The following is a 20620-nucleotide window of genomic DNA, read 5'->3' on the forward strand; positions in this document are numbered from 1 at the left end:
TTTCCAGCCGGGGGCTACTTTGTATTCACCTAGCTGTTTGGTTTTATATGTTTTTAGTATTAGTGATTTGCTAAGGCAAGGCTTGCATAATGTAGAAAATAAAATTCAGATATATTTTCAAGTTTCATTTTTTTCATGCATGAGTTCATTCCCAAACGAAGGAATTAGAATAACTAATTACCCATGTTTTCTGTGTTAATATTTAATTGTACAAAAAGAGTATTCATACTGGCCTATCTGGTTATTCTAGATGATCTTTGGCAGCAGAGCAATTTACTCTTTCATCCCCATGATTTCCTGTAAGAAGGCCATAGAGGGTCAGACCAATGGTCCATGTAGCCCAGTGGAGTGTACAGAACAGGACAATTTGGCGTGATCCACCCTCATCTTCCACTCCTGGTCTCTGTGTCGTCAGAGATTTAGGGCTAGCCTTAAGCATGAGATTGCATCACTGACCAACTTCACTAATAACTCTTGATGGACCTAGTCTCTATTAACTTATCTCATTCTCTGTGGAAGCCAGTAATATTTTTCGCCCTCACAACATACCATGGCAAGGAGTTCTGCACGTTAATTTCATCAGGTGGGTTCCCCCCCCCACCTTTACTGTATTGTGGGAAAGGGTAAATGACACTTCACTCTTCACTTTAGCCACAACATTCATGGTTTTATAGACCTCTATCATAGTGGTTCTCAACATTTTTTTACCAGCCCTGCTGCCTGACACCTCACGTCGCCACCCCACACACGCATGTTCCTCCACGCCCTGTTAGGGGGGGCGCATCGGACTCTTTTGGTAAATTGGGCATTTGTTCATTTGCTCTTGCCAACTCATCAGTTGGCAAGAGCAAACGGGATAAATGCCCGTTTTTGTCAAAAAAAAAAGTCAGGATGGCCGGGGCAGAGCTTAAAAAGGGAACTGTCCTGGCCAAGCGGAGACATATGGTCACCCTATCTCCAGGCAAGTGGGTCCTGAGAGAGTCTGGCCAGGGTGGGGGCAGACTCTGGCCTGGCTAATCGCGTCACTCCTGAGAGGACGGAGTGATTCCCTGCCCTGTCACTGGACCGACCCCAGCAACGCTGCCGGCTCAGCCTGGCAAACGCCGTCACCTTCCAGCAGGGCCAGTGATTGTGACCAGATGGCAAGGCGTGAGGGAGTGGGTCTCTGGAGGTGTGTGTGTAGGGGGCTGCTGGCCAGTAGCGGGTCTTTTGGGGGGCGGTGAGGGAGGTCTGTGTGTTGGGATGCTGGGCAGTAGGGGGGTCTGAGTGGGGTGCTGTGTAGTTGTGGTGGTGGGCTGTGGGGAAGTGCACTGGGCAGTAGTGGTGTGGGTTTGGGGGGGGGGGGGGGGGACAAGGGTGGTGGTGTGCAGGCCGCTGTGCATTTGTGGTGGAGGGTCTGTGTGGGGGGCTGCTGGGCATACCAGTTCCAGGGGATGCTGGACATAGGGATTCGGAGGCTGTGGGCTTCATGAGCCCACCCCTGAGGGGAAAAGGCACGCTGGCAGCACAGGGCTGGGCAGGCCAGTATGCATCTGGCAACTGCCAGTTTGTGTACGGTGCCCTTGCTCTGGGCTGGATGGAGTGGGGCCCGGAGCGAGTGAAGGACCCGCCGCTGCAGTGCCGCTGAAGACCCAGAGCGCCGCCGGGTGAGTACAAGTGCCGCAGCGGGTGGCGCCTTTGCCCCAGGCCCCCTGAATCCTCTGGGCGACCCTGGTGGCGGATTTAGAGTTAGTGGGGCCCTGTGCTCAGCTTCATTTTTGGGTGCCCTCCTTGGGACTCAGCCAAGAAAAAGAACATTCTCTCTTATCTCCTCCCCCCACCTCCGTTTTTCATTCTTTTTTTCTTCATCCTCCTCCTATAAGTAATAGCAAGTACATGAAAATAAAGTGAGGTACCTTGATTGTTTTTGTAGTGGAACTTATTTTTCCAGAGAGCACTTGAAAATCGCTGAGGGTCTTGGTGGATCACTTAATGATCTTTCCAAATATTGTTTGTACTGTTACCTAACTATTGTAAAGCGCTTTGGATAAGAGCGCTTTATAAAAAAAAAAAAATTAAAATGTTGGGGTGCAGTGTCTGGCCAGGAGTTAGGGTGAGGGAGGGGGCTCAGGGTTGGGGATGCAGGGTCTGGGAGGAAGTTAGGGTGCAGGAGCAGGCTGGGGGTTGGGGTGCAGGGTCTGGCCAGGAGTTAAGATGCAGGAGGAGGCTCAGGGCTGGAGGTTGGGGTGTGGAATGCTTACCTGGGGCAGCTCCTGTTTGGTGTGCGGGGTGCAAGTGGGAATGTGGGGGGTGCAGGAGTCAGGGCATGGGGTGTGGGGGGACTGGGTATATGTGTGGGGGTGCAGGAGTCAGGGCTGGGGGCCATGGGTGTGGATTGGAGTTGTGGGGGTGCTCCCAGCCCCCCATCGCGCCTCGCCCCCTGCCCTGAGAGCAGGCCAGGCCAGGACCTCTTTGGAGCCTGGGCCTGGCGCCATTGTAAACCCAGGAGTGTCTTGTTCCCATTATTGTCAATGGCAAAGAAAATCCACGTTGTCCCCCATATATGGAATATCTCTCTGATATAGTCCATATTCTTCTAGACCTGCTTCTAGTGCAGGGGTTGGCAACCTGCGGCACGTGTGCCAAAGACGGCACGCAAGCTGATTTTTGATGGCACGCTGCTGCCTGCTGGGGTCCTGGTCCCACTCAGCCCCCCCGCCCACCGCTTTCTCCTGCGGGGGCAGGAGGCAGAAGCTTGGTCATGCCGGCAGCCAAGCTCCCCTCTCCCCCGCTTCTTCCCTCAGCGTGATGCTTTCCTGCCCCTCCCCCTGCCTGCCACCGATCAGCTGATCACCCTTGTGAGGGGGAGGGGGAGCGGAGCCGCAGCATGCTTGCTGTTCCTGGGAGGAGACAGAGAAGAGGTGGGGATGGGGCCCTGGGGAAAGGGGTGGGAACGGGGCATATCCCCTCCAGCCCAGCACCCCAGCCCTCTGCCCTGATCCCTGAACCCCCCCCACACACCCAGCCCTCTGCCATGACCCCTGAACCCCCTCACACACACCCAGCCGTCTGCCCTGACCCCTGAACCCCCCCCACACCCAGCCCTCTGCCCTGACCCCCCTCACACACACCCAGCCTTCTGCCCTGACCCCTGAACCCCCCCACACCCACCCCGCCCCCTGCCCCGACCCCCGCACCCCCCCCCCACACACAGCCCTCTGCCCTGACCCCTGTACTCCCCCACACACCCAGCCCTCTGCCAACCCCTGCACCCCCCCCCCCCACCCACCCTTCTGCCCTGACCCCTGCACCCCCGCCACACACCCAGCCTTCTGCCCTGACCCCTGCACCCCCCCACACACCTACAGCCCCCATTCTGACTCCTGCACTCCTCACACCCTGACTCTTGCACCCCCCCCACATCCCCACCCCCACCCTGAGCACCAAACGGGAGTTCCTGCAACCCTCCCCCCTCACATTCCCACCTGAAGCCCTGGTCTGGGGTCCCAGCTGCCGGCCCTTTGCCAGCCAGGGTCCCGCAGGCCCCGCTCAGCCTGCTGCCGAACTAGGTGAACGGGACCCCAGGCCGGCAGCGGGCTGAGTGGGCCGGCAGCATAAGATCAGCATTTTAATTTAATTTTAAATTAAGCTTCTTAAACATTTTGAAAACCTTGTTTACTTTACATACAACAGTAGTTTAGTTATATAATATAGACTTCTAGCGAGAGACCTTCTAAAAAACGTTAACATGTATTACCGGCATGCGAAACCTTAAGTTAAAGTGAGTAAGTGGAGACTCGGCACCCCACTTCTGAAAGGTTGCCGACCCCTGGTCTAGTGTGATGCAAACAAGAAAGCGTTTGCATCACTGGGGGCAGGGGAACTAGGCTTGCTGAGCAATACATCGCTAATGAGCTACTCTGTGCACTGCGGGGGGCGGTCTGGGGGACTAATGGATGACGGGGCTGAATGTCACGTGATCCTGCTGCGGCCAGCAGGAAAGAGGCAAATAAGTAGCGCACATTGGCGGGTTGTACTGTCCCCTTAAGAGGCGGGACTTCCGGTGCTTCCGATTGCGTGACAGCTGCGACGGCGAGGGGGTGGGAACGGGAACCGGAAGTAGCTGTCGGTAGCCGAATTCGCGCGAGCCACGTCTGGCTACGAGTCGATTCGGCGGCGCCTGCACCCCACGCCCTGCTGCCCGGCGGCTGCGGCAGCTCCATCAGGAGGCGGAGGCCGGCCCGGGCGCCATCTGGATTCCCCGACCTCGCGGTAGCGCGGTGTGTAGCGAGGTTCCGGCGGCGGCGGCGCTCGGAGAGATGTCGGATCTGGGGGACTGGTTCCGGAGCATCCCTTTAATCACCCGCTACTGGTTCGCCAGCTCCATCGCGGTGCCGCTTATCGGCAAGCTAGGCCTCATCAACCCCGCCTATCTCGTCCTATGGCCCGACGCCTTCATCAACCGCTTCCAGGTAGGGCGTGGACTCCAAGTCCCAGCATGCAGAGCGCCGCCGGAGCTATACGGTAGCTCGCCAGGGGGCTGCGCTCCGCTTGCCGGGAGTTGTAGGCGGGCCACTCTGGGGAGCGCTTTGCATGCTGGGAGGTGCAGTAGGTTGCTGCCGTGCCTGCTGGGATGTGTAGTCTGTTCCCGCTTGAAGGGTCCTTGTAGGCTAGGTCCGGCAGACACGGGTTTGAATCCCAGCCCTGCTCTCTAAGTCTCCATTCTCTGGTACCAGAGGGCACTAGGACCAGGTGCCCTGTCCTGGTACCCAGGCCATCTACTCGGGGGAGCTCATCTTTGTAGTAAAGGTGTGGGCAAGCCAAGCAGTGGGAGCCAGCACTTGGGTTCGCCCCACTGGTGGGCTGCATCTCCACTTGTAGGGGAGGGGGCCCAGGTCAAGGAGGCACTTGCTGGGGTCAGTGTTCTGGCTGCTTAGGTTCCACACTGAATGATCTCTTGTATTGGGAAACAATTGCTTCAGTGCTCATTGTGTGTGTATATGATAGGAAGTGTCCTCTCCCTTTCCCCCAAAAACCGGGGAAAGAGGAGAAAGAGCCTTAAAGGATGTGGATGCTATATCATCGTGCTCCTGGTGTGCCTAACAGAGAAGGGCTGAACACAATTCCCTCTGCAGCTTGTCCTTGTTCCAAGTATCAGTCCCAAAGTGGTTACTGTGAAGTAAGAGTCCTGTATCTCTAATGCTAATTAAATCCCTGCTGATTTACGGAATCTGGGATCTGAACACATCATTCTAAAATATTGCAGATTGGAGTGTCTCGCGTCAACTCAGAAGTGGCAAGATTATTTCTAGACTGTTTATGATGTCAATAGACAGGGACTTTCATAAAGCTAAAAATAGTGGGTGATGTTAGCTGAATGAAATTACACTCAGAAGGTTATTTTATGAGTTTCTTGCTCAATGTTGCCTTCCATTGGACTAAGTAGAAAGGATTCTGGCTGGATGCCTTTAAAATAGTGTTGAACAGTTGTGAGGACTTGTCTTGTTCTCTGAATCCCTTTTGAAGGCCAACTATGCTGTATCTGGAAACTACTCATAAAACTTTACTTGCTTAATTGATCATAGCAGGTAAGACGTAAGATACAAGGGCTTTTGAAGCGATATCACTGAATAAAAATTTGATATACGGGAATCTTAAATTTGTTCCTTAATCTAAAAATAGAACATCATGATTATTCATTCATCTTTAATTTATATAACTGTACTCACTTTTTTGGTCTGGACAGATCTGGAGGCCATTAACTGCAACGTTCTACTTCCCAGTGGGCCCAGGAACTGGATTTCTCTATTTGGTGAACTTATATTTTTTGTATCAGTATTCATCACGACTAGAAACAGGTATGTTAATAATTGCAGTATGTGCATGCTGTAGGATTTAACATGAGTTAGCATCTTTACATATATACAATTCCATTCAGAATAACTTGTGGGAATGATCAGTGACTCGGACTCAGGCAACGCTCTGAAAGAGAAAGATAGCAATGCGCATGCCTTTATGTTCGCTTAATCAATAGAACATGGAATTTTTGAAAAATCAATTCACTACACTTCCCTCTGTTTTCTAGAAGTGACTTTTGGGTCTCTAGTCACTTAAGACCCAGTCCCGCAGCCATTCTGTGGGACCACTCATGACTAAGGATTGGGACTTTTAGTTGTTGGATTTGGGGCAGTAGGAGGGGACTCTACCACTCTTTTGCATGGTTACAGGGTCACTTAACATAAAGGAACCAGAAGACCTAGTCCAAACCACTGAGGGAGATAGTCCATGTTGGGCAAGTCATTTAACCTCTTTGTCTCTTTCAGTTTGCCCATTTGTAAAGAGCAGTGTGTTGTGAGTCTTAATGTTTATAAAGTAATTGGAAATGATCAGATCTTTAGAGCATCTATCAGAACAAAGCAGTAGCATTGGTATGCAGAAGGTGTGTATAGTAAAAATCTTCTTTGCCAAGTGGTTGTATGCAAGTACCTCATTTATACTACATCTTAAAGGGTAAAAAAATAAAATGCTTGGCTTGGTACCAGGCTGAACTAAATAAAGAAAGAAATGCTTATGTATTTGTTTTTTAAAACAAACAAACCCCAAAAAGCAAAATATTCAAAATGATATCTGTGATAACATTGTCTAAAATACATGTATTATAAATAAATAAAAAATAAATTAATGGAGAGATCCCATCTCCTAGAACTAGAAGGGACCTTGAAAGGTCATCTAGTCCAGCCCCCTGCCTTCACTAGCAGGACCAAGTACTGATTTTGCCCCAGATCCCCAAGTGGCCCCCTCAAGGAGTGAACTCACAACCCTGGGTTTAGCAGGCCAATGCTCAAACTACTGAGCTATCCCTCCCCCCTCAAAGGTCATGGAGTCCAGTCCCCTGCCTTCACTAGCAGGACCAATTTTTGCCCCAGATCCCTAAATGGCCCCCTCAAGGATTGAACTCACAATCCTGGATTAAGTGAGCCAATGCTCAAACCACTGAGCTATCCCTTCCCCTATCAGCCCTTCACTAAAGGCTTGCAGTTCTTGGTTGTATGTGCTCTTGTAGCTCATCCATGGACAATGAGGTCTCAGTGGGAAATCTAGATATTTTATATTGCACTTATAGTACTGAATGGCAAATGAAATTTTACATTTTTATTAATAAGCTACATCCCACTTGTAGGAAGACAGGTTAGTACTACCATGATAAAATTGAATATGCATGTTCCAAAAATATAATTTAGCAGTGATTTTTGTAGGAGTTCGAACTAAGTTCAACTTACCTGGCCGTCCTCACGGCGGTGAATCGAACGCTGCGGCTCCCCTGTTGACTCCACTTACTCCTCCTGCCGAGGTGGAGTACAGGCGGCGATTCGGGGATCGAACACTACCCGCCGATCTGGCGGGTAGGATAGATGTACCCTGAGTATCTTAAGTCTTTCAACTTGTAGATTTGTTTGAGTTTATATTATAGGACTCTGTTTTATGGTTTCTTTAAGGTTTTTTATAGTTTGTTGTTTTTAAGTAGATTAAGCCACAAAAGCCCTATGATTTGGATAACTGCCAGGCTCTAATTTTTAAGCTTCTTGAAAGCAAGAAAGCCAAAGGAAGATAGGGCAGAAAACTTGCATGTTCACTTGCCATGTTATGTCCTTTGATACATACTGTGTGCTGTTATATCCATATATGCCTCAACATCTAATCCTGTCTCTGTTTGTGTCCCTTCCTACTTGTATGTGGGGAAATGGAGCAGGGAAACTCATTTGCAGTGAAAAATAACTGGCTTTTTTACAGTCTGTGGTATCAAAAAACCAAACAAACCATGCCAGTTCTATAACTGATGCAATCTACCCTCATTTTCCAGTGTGCCTGTTCTTTGAAGCATCAGGGCAAGATAGCACCATCCAGTTGTACCAGCTCAGTCAGCTTTCAATTTAGGGAGGGAGGAGGAATGTTTTACTTTTTTAGCAAGAGTGTAAACTTACAATTTGTGTACAAACAAGTCCAAAAGGAATAATGATGGATTTTAAAAAATTATTTGGGGATTTGCTCACAAAATGATCAGGTTCTTTTAAATGATCACATGTTGAAAATGCCGCTTTCTCAAACGTTGCAATTCTAGTACACTCAGACACAAGAGGATTGCATTTGGCACCATGTGTTGTTTCCACTGACCAAGAACTGAGGTAGTTCTTGGGATATAGTGTGATCTAAAATCTTGTTTTGCTAACTGCTTTATTGGTTTATAGGTGCTTTTGATGGAAGGCCAGCGGATTATATGTTCATGCTTCTGTTTAACTGGATTTGCATTGTTGTATCCTTCTGTTCATCAAGTTCTTGGCACATTTTGCTTCTTGTGTTTATGCCTAATATAAGGCAGTTTCATAAACCAGTTTTTATTAGCTAAAAAGCACTTAAATATAATAGTTTTCCATAGACATTATAAGATTATTCAATAGATTAAAAGCCAAGGTCAGCATTAGGGGGTGGCAAGCAGGGCAATTGCCCAGTGCCCCATGCCACAGGGGCCCCGCAAAATTATGTTGCTTGGGCTTCAGTTTTCTGCCCTGCGCCCCAGCGAGTCTAATGCGAGTCCTGGTTTCTGGTTTATTTTGATGGACTCCTAGAAATGTGCTCGTGGGCCCCCAGAGGGCCTCAGACTCCTGGTTGCGAACTGCTGCTTTAGAAGTTGCACTGGTATATTTGAATGATCTCCCTGGCACTACTTCTTCACTCTACCTCACATTGTTTTTGTAAAATTGAATTCATCTCCTTTCCTATTAGTCTCTTTTCCTGCAATCCTTTATCCCTGTATGGTCACTTATGACAGCACTGTACTTAGAAAAGGAACAGAAGATGTGACTTTATCACAAACTGTGGTTATGGTCGGGAGGCTTACTATTTAGAAATGCCACTTTCTTAATCAATGGACGTGCTCCCTGTTTTTCTTCTATCTGCTGACTTCACTGTATAGAGAGAATCTTTACTCCTGTTAGCCCCACAGAGCAACTGGAAGATGAGCTGGATTCTGCTACACTACCAACAAAACAGCTGAATTCTGACTGTAGAATCTTGGGTAGGTGCTGATGTAAGATTCTGATCACAGAGCACCAGGTAGAGTTTGCAGTTAGAAATATTTCTCTTAATTTGCAAATAGAGCAAACTTGATACAGAAGTCTGTAGAAAAACCCACAGGCCCACAGTGTCATATTTCTTTCCTTTTTTGACTATAACTACATTTTGATACTACAAACAGTTACTGAGGAATGGCACTATTATCTGTTAAAACAGCAAGCAGGTACTTCAGTTTTCTAGTCGTCATAGTAGCATTGAAAGACTTCATCAGTAAATTTCGAGCCACTGTTTGTTTTCTTTTACTTATTAGCAATATTAAATGTTTAGGTAATCTGCTTGCTGTTTGTTTCCTTGAGGTTATAAATAATACAGCATTTTTTCTTGATAACTTTAAACAAACTGAAGGAGAAGTGTATAACTAAGTTCTGGGGTCCTTTTAAACATGCTTTTTGAAAGGGACGGCCAGCTCCAGCCTGCTTAAGCTAGGCACAAAGCAAAGGGTTGAATGGGCATGAAAAGTGAGCGTGGTCTCTCAGGTCTAGGTGGGGTCACTTCATGTCATAATTGAGTCCCATTGGCAGGGCAATGTGGGAAAACTTGGAATGAATCTGTTCTGTGGATGCTTAGAGGAGTTCATTTGCCAGTGCTGTCGATCTGTCACTTTTCAGGAGCACTAAGTTTACTTTTAAAAGTAAAATTAAAAGCTAACTCGGTTTAAAAATCACCCTGGTCTATCACTTATTTTTATTGTATTTTCCTTAATAGTCCAATGAAAGATAACTGGCTTGGTGATGGACATGCAGGTAAGCATGATACAATTTTCCAAGGAGGCTTTATAATATTACGTTTATTTCTAGGCAGAGTATTTTTTTAATGTCACTAAAGTGTATTTATCAATCATAAGTTACACATTAGTATTTTGGAAAATCACTGATTTCTCTTGCTGGGGCTATCTTAGAGCAATAAACGCTGTTAATCTTTTTGCTGTAAACTAGAGATAATTAACTCATTGTGGCACAGCAAGCATGGGTGCATTGTGGAACTCAGTCGCACAACTAAGGAATGAAGGTGTGAAATTTTGCCTCTATTGAAGTCAATGGGAGTTTTGCCATTGACCTCAAAAGAGCCAGTATTTCATCCATGGACTTTATTACCCCTGCTGTTGGAGTAACATTACGGCCATTTACTTTTTTACCCTTTGAGCTAAAAAACAGTTCTTGGGTTAGAGTTCAATAGTGAGACTCCTCAGAAGGAATCCCATTTTAGGTGAATTCACATTACAAATGCTTTGATCATCTAAAAAGCAAAATTTAAGGTTATATGAAGTGGTGCATGTTTCTATGACAAACACCACCCAGGGTTCATTTCAGAAATGTAAAGTGGGAGAATATCACAGAAATGATTAAAATAGTTCTTAATAAGAGAGTCTTGGATCAGGTCAGTTGGCTTAAAGTGACTTTCTGGGTGGTGGGGACTTGAGGACTTCTTATCTTTTGAGTCACAGATACGTTGTTTCTGAGGTATGTTTGTTTTTAGTCTTGTGTGTTTCTGCTGTTCTCTCTTCTCTTCCTGTCTTTGACTACTTCTCACATATATTCTCTACCTCTCCTTCCCCACTTCCTCCCCTGCTATGGCATTTCTAGTGGCTTGCATAAAACCTTGCTGATAATCCCTGAGACAATTCACCGTACTATCCCCGGAGATAAATCCTGATTGTGCATCTGAAGTCTGAAATGAATCCTGAAACAAATGTGCATCAGATTTGTAAAGTCTTCTAAGAAATGACAGGTTTCAGAGTAGCAGCCGTGTTAGTCTGTATCCGCAAAAAGAACAGGAGTACTTGTGGCACCTTAGAGACTAACACATTTATTTGAGCATAAGCTTTCGTGGGCTACAGCCTACTTCTTCGGATGCAGGTTATAGCCCACGAAAGCTTATGCTCAAATAAATGTGTTAGTCTCTAAGGTGCCACAAGTACTCCTGTTCTTTTTTCTAAGAAATGGGAAGTCTGTAATATTTCTGGCAGACACATAAGTTGAAGTACATTACCAATGGGGTTACAGCCCCAGCAAGCTAGTGAGACCAGTTTCCCACTGTAAAACAGAATGACTCATTGGTTCACTAGCTCACCACTACCCTTGAACTTGTTAGGTCATGGGCCTTTACGTGCAGAAAAGGCCTGCAGTGTTGTCATTAGAGGATCTATGCTGATGAATCATTCTAACAAAGCAATTCTAAAGCTAGCCCTCTGTTTGTGTTCCTCAGAGGTTTTAGGTGGATGGAATAATTTTTGCTTTGTTTCTTTGTATTGCAGTTGCTGATGATTCCCCTGATAATGTCAGTGCTTTATGTCTGGGCCCAGCTGAACAGAGATATGATTGTATCATTTTGGTTTGGGACAAGATTTAAGGTACAGCATACAGGTTGTTGGCACAGTTCTCTTCGGGGGTTTCCCCCTAAAGTCTAAAAGAGTTTCATGCTACCATTGGCAGAGGCTAGATGAAGTTCCTTCTGGAGTCAGTCACTTCTGGGTCAGCCACAAGCTGTCAACAAATGGTAGATCCTCTCTCCAGAGGGAGGTTTTGCTGCCTTCCTAGAGCTCCTGACCCACAGTCCCTGCTGTGTCTCATATGGTGTTAGCTGTTGCAGTATAAAACTACTCTAGGTTCCCCCAAAATAGAAATCAACTTGTCTGAAAAACTGACACCAAAATAAAAAGACTTTCTGGCCAGCATTAACTTGAATAAAAGCCACCTTTCTGCAATAAACAATTTCCTTCATCCGTCAGAGTTTTCACTACTGCTCAGTAAAATGTTTGTGTTTTGAATAATTTCCTCTTCTACAACCCAGATTCTTTTTGTTTGAGCCTGCAGTGAAGTTCCATCTTGGCTTTTTTCTTTTTTCTGATGGTTTTCCATTACTCTGGGAACGACTGGGATACCACAGGTTTTGTATTATTAGGACTTCCCTTCAGACTTAAACCTGCAGTGGAGGACTGAGTATGAAGGAGACATTTGTTTAAACACTGATAGCTTTTATTAGAGCTGTTGATTAATCACAGTTAACTCACCTGATAATTGCGATTAATTTTTTTGAGTTAAATTGTAGTTTTAATCTCACTGTTAAACATTAGAATACCAATTGAAATTTATTAAATATTTTGGATGTTTTTCTATATTTTCAAATACATTGATTTCTATTACAACACAGAGTACAAAGTGTACAGTGCTCAATTTATATTAGTTATTACAAATATTTGCACTGTAAAAATGATAAAAGAAGCAGTATTTTTCAATTCACTTCATACAAGTACCATAGTGCAATCTCTTTATTGTGAAAGTGCAACTTACAAATGTAGATTTTTGTTGTTGTTACGTAACTGCATCAAAAACAAAGCAATGCAAAACTTTAGAGCCTACAAGTCCATTCAGTCCTACTTCTCGTTTAACCAATCGCTAAGACAAAAAAGTTTATTTACATTTACAGGAGATAATGCTGCCCTTTTCTTATCTATAATGTCACCAGAAAGTGAGAACGGGTGTTCACATGGGACTTTCATAGCCGGCATTGCAAGGTATCTATGTGCCAGATACGCTAAACATTCGTATGCCCCTTCATGCTTCAGCCCCTTCATTCCAGAGGATATGCTTCCATGCTGATGACGCTCATTTTAAAAAAAATGCATTAATTAAATTTGTGATTGAACTCCTTGTGGGGAGAATTGTATGTCCCCTGTTCTGTTTTACCCGCATTCTGCCATATATTTCATGTTATAGCAGTCTCGGATGATGACTCAGCACCTGTTCATTTTAAGAACACTTTCACTGCAGATTTGACAAAATGCAAAGAAAAGTACCAATGTGAGATTTCTAAAGATAGCTATTGCACTCGACCCAAGATTTAAGAATCTGAAGTCCCTTCCAAAGTCTGAGAGGGATGAGGTGTGGAGCATGCTTACAGAAGTCTTAAAAGAGCAACGCTCCAATGCTGAAACTACAGAACTCGAACCACCAAAAAAGAAAATCAACCTTCTGCTTGTGGCATCTGATTCAGATGATAAAAATGAACATGTGTCGATCTGCACTATTTTGGATCTCTATTGAGTGGAACCCGTCATCAGTATAGACGCATGTCCTCTGGGATGATGGTTGAAGCATGAAGGGACATATGCATCTTTAGCGCATCTGGCATGTAAATATCTTGTGATGCCGGCTACAACGGCCATGCGAACAACTGTTCTCACTTTCAGGTAACATTGTGAACAAGAAGCAGGCAGCATTATCTCCTTCAAATGTAAAGAAACTTGTTTGTCTGAGTGATTGGCTGAACAAGAAATAGGACTCAGCGGACTTGTAGGCTCTAAAGTTTTACATTGTTTTGTTTTTGTATGCAGTTATTTTTTGTACATAATTCTACATTTGTAAGTTCAACTTTCTTAATAAAGCTTGCACTACAGTACTTATATTAGGTTAATAGAAAAATACTATTTCTTTTGTTTTTTACAGTGCAAATATTTGTAATACAAAATAAAGTGAGCATTGTACACTTTGTATTATAATTGAAATCAATATATCTGAAAATGTGGAAAACAGCCAAAATATTTAAATAAATGGTATTCTGTTATTGTTTAACAGTACGATTAATTGCACGGTTAACTTTTTTAATCACTTGACAGCCCTAGTTTTTATATAAATGTAAAACATTATAAAATGCTTAGACTTAATTTAAAATGTGTTGGTTGTTAACTTACCAGAATTTGTCTAGTAACTATGTTTAAAAGCTGCAGTGATTACACTAATGAAGATGCAAAGGAATTTGTGCAGCCTTGTACTCTTTCAGTGTTCATGATTTCTCTGTTTTTGTTTATTTTTTGCTAGGCTTGTTATCTACCTTGGGTTATTCTGGGATTCAACTACATCATTGGAGGATCGTAAGTATTCATTATGCTTGTTTACATGAGCTATAAATGTTTTCTTTGATCACGTTGAATTGTATATCTTGCCCACTAAGAGGATTTTTGGAAGCAATAACATCAAAATAAGGGGGCTTCAAGCCAATACAATAATCATATTGCTAGTCTAATATGAGGACTTTAAACTAAACTGGAAAATAAATGTGACACTGAAATCTTGTCGAAAACATGGGAAAATAGGAATGCGGTCTCTTAACTTAGTGCTTCAATGTACAGATATTCTTGAAAAGGAAAATTTCAACCATCAGGATTTGCAGCTATTGCTCTTCCTAAAAGCCCAGGCTTAAGTAATGCCTCTGATGGAGTAGTTACGTCCTACTCCCTTCCTCCTGTTAACTCTTCTCCTGCTGCCTTTTCCCCTAAGCCTGCCCCCAGTGCATTTAATGATGAGGGGAGAAAATGGAGAAACAGTAACAACCCTTCTCTCCCACCGCCCTCACTCCAAACCAACATGACACTTTCCTACCATCCATTTGAGTATGCTGCAGTCTGCTTCTGTTTTGTTGTTGTTTTTTCTGTTTAGACCAGTGTTTCTCAAACTTTTGTACTGGTGACCCCCTTCACACAGCAAGCCTCTGAGTGAAACTCCCCCCTATAAATTAAAAACACTTTTTAATATATCTAACACCACTATAAATGCTGGAGGCAAAGTGGGGTTTGAGGTGGAGGCTGACAGCTTGCGACCCCCCTCCCCCCCTCCAGGAACCTCACGACTTCCTGAGGGGTCCCAACCCCCAGTTTGAGAACCCTTGGTTTAGACTGTAAACTCTTTGGGGCAGGGATTATCTATGTTCTTGCAGTCTCTTGTACAATGGTGCCCTAATCTTTTGGTGGCCCTGTAATACAAATAATAATGTTATGTGGTCTACTAATTAGAGAAGTTGATAGGGAGTCAGGATTTTCTGTGGTAAGATTCTGGTTCTACCTCATGTTTGACTCATCCGTCACTTCAGGAAGCTACTTGCTAGATACTTACTGTTTCTACACATGGAAGAAAATATTCCCAAGGCCAGCTGCTGAATCGGGGCCTAAGAAAAGTTTCATACAGCAGAAGGCAGGTTGTCCAGTGGAAATAGCAATAATTTTTCAGGAGATGTGGACCACTGTTCTAGCCATTGATAGCTATAAAGTCTGTTTGCCAGTGTGAGTGTTAACAGGATTGTATCATTCACAACTGGCTGGAGAAGGCCTGGAAGGAGGGTTTTGAAATGACTTGCTGAAGTGTTGATGCTGATTGTGCAGTTGACTGAAGAGGTAGCCCGCAATAAGCTGGAAAATATGTTATTGGGGTGGGGAGTAAGGGGAAGATGAGGCTTTAATGCCTGTGACACCTTTAGGGGGTACACAAAGTAGCTGAAAGGTTTCACGAAATCAACAAATTCTCTCCTTGCCTTGCAGCATCATCAATGAGCTGATAGGAAATCTGGTTGGACACCTATACTTCTTCTTAATGTTTAAATATCCAATGGACTTGGGAGGAAGGAATTTCCTAACCACACCCCAGTTTCTGTAAGTTTTGTTTTTTAAACAGGTCATTTCTTTGGCATAATCTTCTCGGGGTACTGCAATTAATTGGAAGTAAAAGGACTTGCATATTCCCTTTTAAATCTATTTGCTGGGATTGGGGGCATAAGAATGCTTCCTTAGGCTAATCAGCCAATGACTTGGACAACTGCCATACCTTCTCACATAGAAATTAACATATCAGATCAGACTGATTTATCTCTGATAGTGGATGGCATCAGATGCATCAGAGGAAGGTGCAAGAAATCTGGTAGTATGTAATTGTGGAATAAAAAGCCCATATGGGAAATGTCTTCCTAACACTGTGAGTCAGTGATTGGCTTATGTTCTTTTCTAGGCCAAGGAAATGTGGTGAGTGTAGTGATGGCAATAAAGAGACATCCCTGGAAGTAATACAAAGGCAGTATCTATCTATCTTGATTATAGAATTGTCTTTATTTTACTTTCTAATTGGGTTTTTCTCTCTCCTGTTAATTACATTTTATCCATTTTCCTGCACCATTCCTCTAGTTAAAAGGCAAGTAAACCTACAGAAGCTACATTAGAGACCAGTTCTAGATAACATTTGGTATTGTTGGGTATAAACTGCAAATTGGTATTGGTAATCTGCATTCTGTATGTCAGGCATGTGAGTAAAATAACTAATTCTGGGATTCAACGATCTGTTAATGGTTTTAACTTTGAAAATGCTAGTCAGATAAAAGTCCAGGATCACTGTTCCAGAATCCCTTGTCTTAATTCCTCAGCCTCTGGACAGCGCATGCTTTTCTCCTGCCATGCTCTTGCTGATGACTTTAAGTTGACCCCTCTTTAAAACCTGAATTGCCAATTATAAAATGAGATACAGGATTGAATTACATTCATGTAACACTGTACAACTTCCAACAGCATGGTGGGGCGCTCAGCCTTAAACTTCAACTGTCTTTGCTGTTTCAGGCCCTCCTGCTAAGCCCAATTTTTCCATAAAGATTAGAAGACAAAATGTTGCTTAAAATGTCTTTCCAAGTAATAACTGTCCTGAAACTACCATCAGTGTTGTTGATTTATATATAATTCCCTGTCTTTTGGTTCCAGTTACATGCATTTAATTTTTCTCAATATATTAAGAATAGCCATACTGGGTCAGACCAGTAGGAACAGTACAGTAGTCTGACATAAACCGAAGCACTACAAACTACTTCTAAAGAGGCACCAATTCTGTTTTTGTATCATGTACACTGTAGGAACGTTCTGCAAATAGGACATGGTGATAATAAGAGACTTCTGTCATCAAAGTTCTTTAACTTCATAATGTTCTGTTTGCAAAAATAGTATTGTAGAATTGGGACTTGTCTGTTTTCTGTGGCTCAGATTTCAATGGCCAGATTCAGCCATTTACTCCAGAGCTGAATTTGACTTCTAGACCTGTAGGATATTTGAATTTATTCAAGAGTTTCTGTGCCAGAAAGGAAGAATGGTCTAGTGGTTAGAGTGCCAGCTTGAGATTTGGGAGACCTGGGTTTGATTTCCTGATCTACTTTGGGCAAAATCACTTACTTTCTGCCTTAATTCCCCACCTATAAAATAGGAATCCCTACCTCACAAGGATGTTGAGGAAAAATCCACTACTGAAAGATTGGGAGGTGCTCAGATACTGTGATAAAGGGGGCCATATAGGTATCTAAGAGAATTTTCTCTACACTTCTTGTCTCTCAATCATGGTATAAGGCCATATAAGCTTGTGAGGTTTTTTAGGTGGACTAGAAATACCTATTTCATAGGGTGTTGAGACTTAATATTTGTAAAGCAAATTATGTGATGGTTCCCTGTATAAATATAAAGCCATGTTTTTATAATTTTTAGCAACTAAAGTGAACTTTGACTCAAGCCCATAATGCTTAAAGAACAACCGTACTATATTCAGCTCTTGGTCTTCTTCTCCCCTCTTCTGCTCCCTCTCTTCCCCCACCCCCCATGTGTGTTGCAGATACCGCTGGCTGCCAAACAGGAGAGGAGGGGTATCAGGATTTGGTGTTCCGCCTGCAAGTGTTCGAAGGGCTGCAGAAGATCAACAGGGTGGTGGAAGACACAACTGGGGCCAAGGTTTTCGGTTAGGTGACTAGTGAAAAACTGCTGCTTTTGGCAAACAGTTGCTGCACATAGGAATAACCCTTCCTGGTGCAGAGTGTGCTTAAGAACTGAGTTCTCTTTAGTGCTTTTGGAGTTGACCTAAAGAATTTTTCTGGCCCAAGACAAAATTAAGAACTCTTGAAGAAAACTGTAGATTTTACCCCAGGTTAGAAAGTAGTGCTCAGTTCAATACTGCCATTAAAAAAGTCACCTTAGTATTGTCCATCTGTCACAGTGTATCTATTCCATCTCTCTCCTCTCTGATGGAAGATGCTGATGGGGTTTTGTCTGCGTTTCTTTTCCTCTGACACATGAAGAGTTAAGAATCCAGTCTTTGGCTAAAGGATGGCTCAAAGGAATGTCTTCATCTGTACATCGAAAAGACTGATTCATTAATATTTATGCTTGGATTCTAGTCTTCAATAACTTTACTTCTTAGGTGGCAGTAACTGCTCTGCATTGATAAAGCAAGACTAAAAGTTTTAGAAGCTTCCTTTCAGTTATCAAACTGTATTTCAAGAAAGTTTTATTTTCTTTTGCCATGCAACGTTGATGAAGAGATGCTACCCCTAGGCACTGCAGCAAGAGAGGGGAAAGGATAAGGACAACAGATGGCCATAAGAAATTGAAAAGAAAGCTATTGCCAATATTCATGGATATCTAAATCTCTCTGAACCCTCAGTGTAATGTACATGGTTTGGTGTGTTTAAACCAAGGTTACAACTCTCGCTTACTATCCTGAAATCTGAAAAAGGTTGGCTTCCGGGTTCATATTTTAGTTGCAAATTTAAATAGAACAAATCTTACTTACAAGTAGAAAATGTTTTGGGTATTCATCTGAAGGGTACTGAGTGCAGAGTTTTATGTTCGTATTAATAAGATGAGACTACTGCATTCTCTTTAAAAGCTTTAAGAAATTAAATAATCAGAACTAGAAATAAACTTAGTCCAGGTTACAAGATGCAATAGAATTGATTGCTTTTCTAAGGCCTTTCTCGTTCTCAAACAAGAAGCTATATAAAGCTGTTAATCAGTTCCTCTTTTTGCAATTACTCAATTTCTCTTATTGTGGGGTGGGGGTGGGGGATGATTGAGACACGTCTACAGTGTTCTCCGAATATAATCATGAGGCAGTGGGTTCTAGTGAGCTGAGTACACAGCTAGGAGCCAGGAAGTTCTAATCCTGGCTCTTTCCACTGATTCACCATGTGGCCTTGAGCAAGTTACTTAGCCTCCACATCTCCATTTTCCCATCTGTAAAATGGGACTGGTACTTATCACACAGGCTCAGTTAGTTTTATATAGTGCTGTGAAAATGGGAAGTGCCATGAAAGTGCTAAATATTATTATAGTGTTTTTCTTCTGGCGGTAAACTTGTAGGTTTCTAAATACTGCCACTCACCCTGAGCCTGGGAGAAAATAAGCAAATTGGATTTGCTCCTTTTATCTGTGACTGGCTTCAAAAGGATGCATTTTCTTTTCACACACCATAGTTGTAGTGGTCTTCTGGCTCATGGATGAATGCAGGGAACTAGTGATCATGTTACATGTTCATGGCTGTGCAGGTATATAGAGGTTCAGAACTCACTTAGCCCTTCTAGTTTCAGTAATCAAGTTTTAAAGATGCTCTTGCCTTGTCTTATTTATATTTTAATGATGGTAAGTGGAAAGTCTCCACTGGTGTAAATGCTACTGTACCTATTACCATAAGTAATGTTGACTTGTGACAGTCCAGGAGCCATCATGCGTACAGTAGTCATGTTGCAGCTGGTCTCCAATTAGTCATGTGTATGTCACTGTCTGCAAAGCAGTTAAATTCTGCTTCTAATATGAAGACAAGTGTTAAGCACAGTGACAGCTTAAGTGATTGTCACATAGGTTATGATTTAGATGTATGCTGGTTGAAATTCATCTCTGTGCTGAGGGATAGCACAAAGGCTTAAATATTGGGGTTGGCCCTATGCACAGAGGTGAATTTCACTTTCGAGTGCACACTGCATGAACAATGCCTTCTATGACTCTACAAGTCAAATGTGTTTGCAAGGAAAAGAGAAGCTTTTGACATGAGATTCTTGATTTAAACACTTTTCAAAGACCAAGATGACTAGTCTTGCAAATTTGGAACCCCGAACTAATCTTAAATTCACTTTGAATACTCTGTATTTCCCATTTGATGACCTACAGCTGTACCTGTGTGTACTTGAATCTACACTGACAATGGCAGATTCTCTTGTTATAAGGAGGCACTCATTCTTTTGTACAGAGAATTTCCCTTTTTGTAACTAATTTTTTTGTTGGCAAAGTTTAAGTTAAAGTTTTAATCTCTGAAGTTGTCTGTTTTTGCTAAATCACTCTTAAACTTTCCACAAGCTTGATTGATCTCTCAAGAGCCTCTAACCACCACCCTGTTTCATGCCATCTCTTCTCAATCAAAATCCTCATGAGAATGATCCACTTTCTGGATCTTGTCCTCGTCACTGGAACTACTCTTACCAAAGTCACCAGCTGCCTAGTGTCCTCTTCTTTGTCTTCATTCTGCCTGTCTGAGTTTTCTATAGTGCCTGTCCCCACTGTCTTTGACAGTCTGTTGCATCCCTCTCTCCTCCTTGTGCTTGTCATTTTGTAGTTCTCTTTTTACCCTTCTCAGTCCTTCCTCCTCCTCCTCCTGGAATTTCCCCAAGAACATACCCTAGAAGCCCCTCTTATCACTCACGCCTTCTCCTTGGGTGACTTTAGTGAAGCCTGTCGATTTAGCTCTGACCCTTATATTGATAATTCCCAAGCCTACTTCATGTCCTTGCATCATCTCTCCAGGTAAGTGTCTGTCTCTTCTATATCCTCTTTTGGGTGTCCAAATTCATTGTTTAAAACTGTGCCCCAACTGCCACCCTCTTGCCAATGAGTGACTAGTCTGGCAGACTCCTCTTGCTCCTTATTTGAGTTAGCACCAAGGCCTCAGTTGAG

The 20620-nt window shown here is 43.6% G+C and overlaps 1 protein-coding gene across 1 annotated transcript; it reads left to right on the top strand.

Moving 5' to 3' along the window:
• Positions 1-4064: 4064 nt before the first annotated feature.
• DERL1 (derlin 1) lies at positions 4065-19985 on the top strand. The gene is made up of 8 exons (XM_034757329.1): positions 4065-4451; positions 5726-5837; positions 8226-8290; positions 9828-9854; positions 11366-11461; positions 13929-13981; positions 15422-15532; positions 17514-19985. The coding sequence occupies exons 1-8, from the start codon at positions 4299-4301 to the stop codon at positions 17647-17649; spliced, it is 753 nt and encodes a 250-aa protein (XP_034613220.1). The 5' UTR covers positions 4065-4298; the 3' UTR covers positions 17650-19985.
• Positions 19986-20620: the final 635 nt, after the last annotated feature.

The sequence above is a fragment of the Trachemys scripta genome, unplaced genomic scaffold, assembly GCF_013100865.1.
Source record: "Trachemys scripta elegans isolate TJP31775 unplaced genomic scaffold, CAS_Tse_1.0 scaffold_105, whole genome shotgun sequence".
Classification (NCBI taxonomy): domain Eukaryota; kingdom Metazoa; phylum Chordata; order Testudines; family Emydidae; genus Trachemys; species Trachemys scripta.

What these genes read in the sequence shown, in the direction of transcription:
- DERL1 (XM_034757329.1), top strand. Translation starts at nt 4,299, where the DNA reads ATGTCGGATCTGGGGGACTGGTTCCGGAGCATCCCTTTAATCACCCGC. An exon ending in GGTTTGGGACAAGATTTAAG is followed by an intron (nt 11,462 to 13,928) that starts GTACAGCATACA and finishes ATTTTTTGCTAG; the next exon opens with GCTTGTTATCTACCTTGGGT. An exon ending in CTAACCACACCCCAGTTTCT is followed by an intron (nt 15,533 to 17,513) that starts GTAAGTTTTGTT and finishes TGTGTGTTGCAG; the next exon opens with ATACCGCTGGCTGCCAAACA.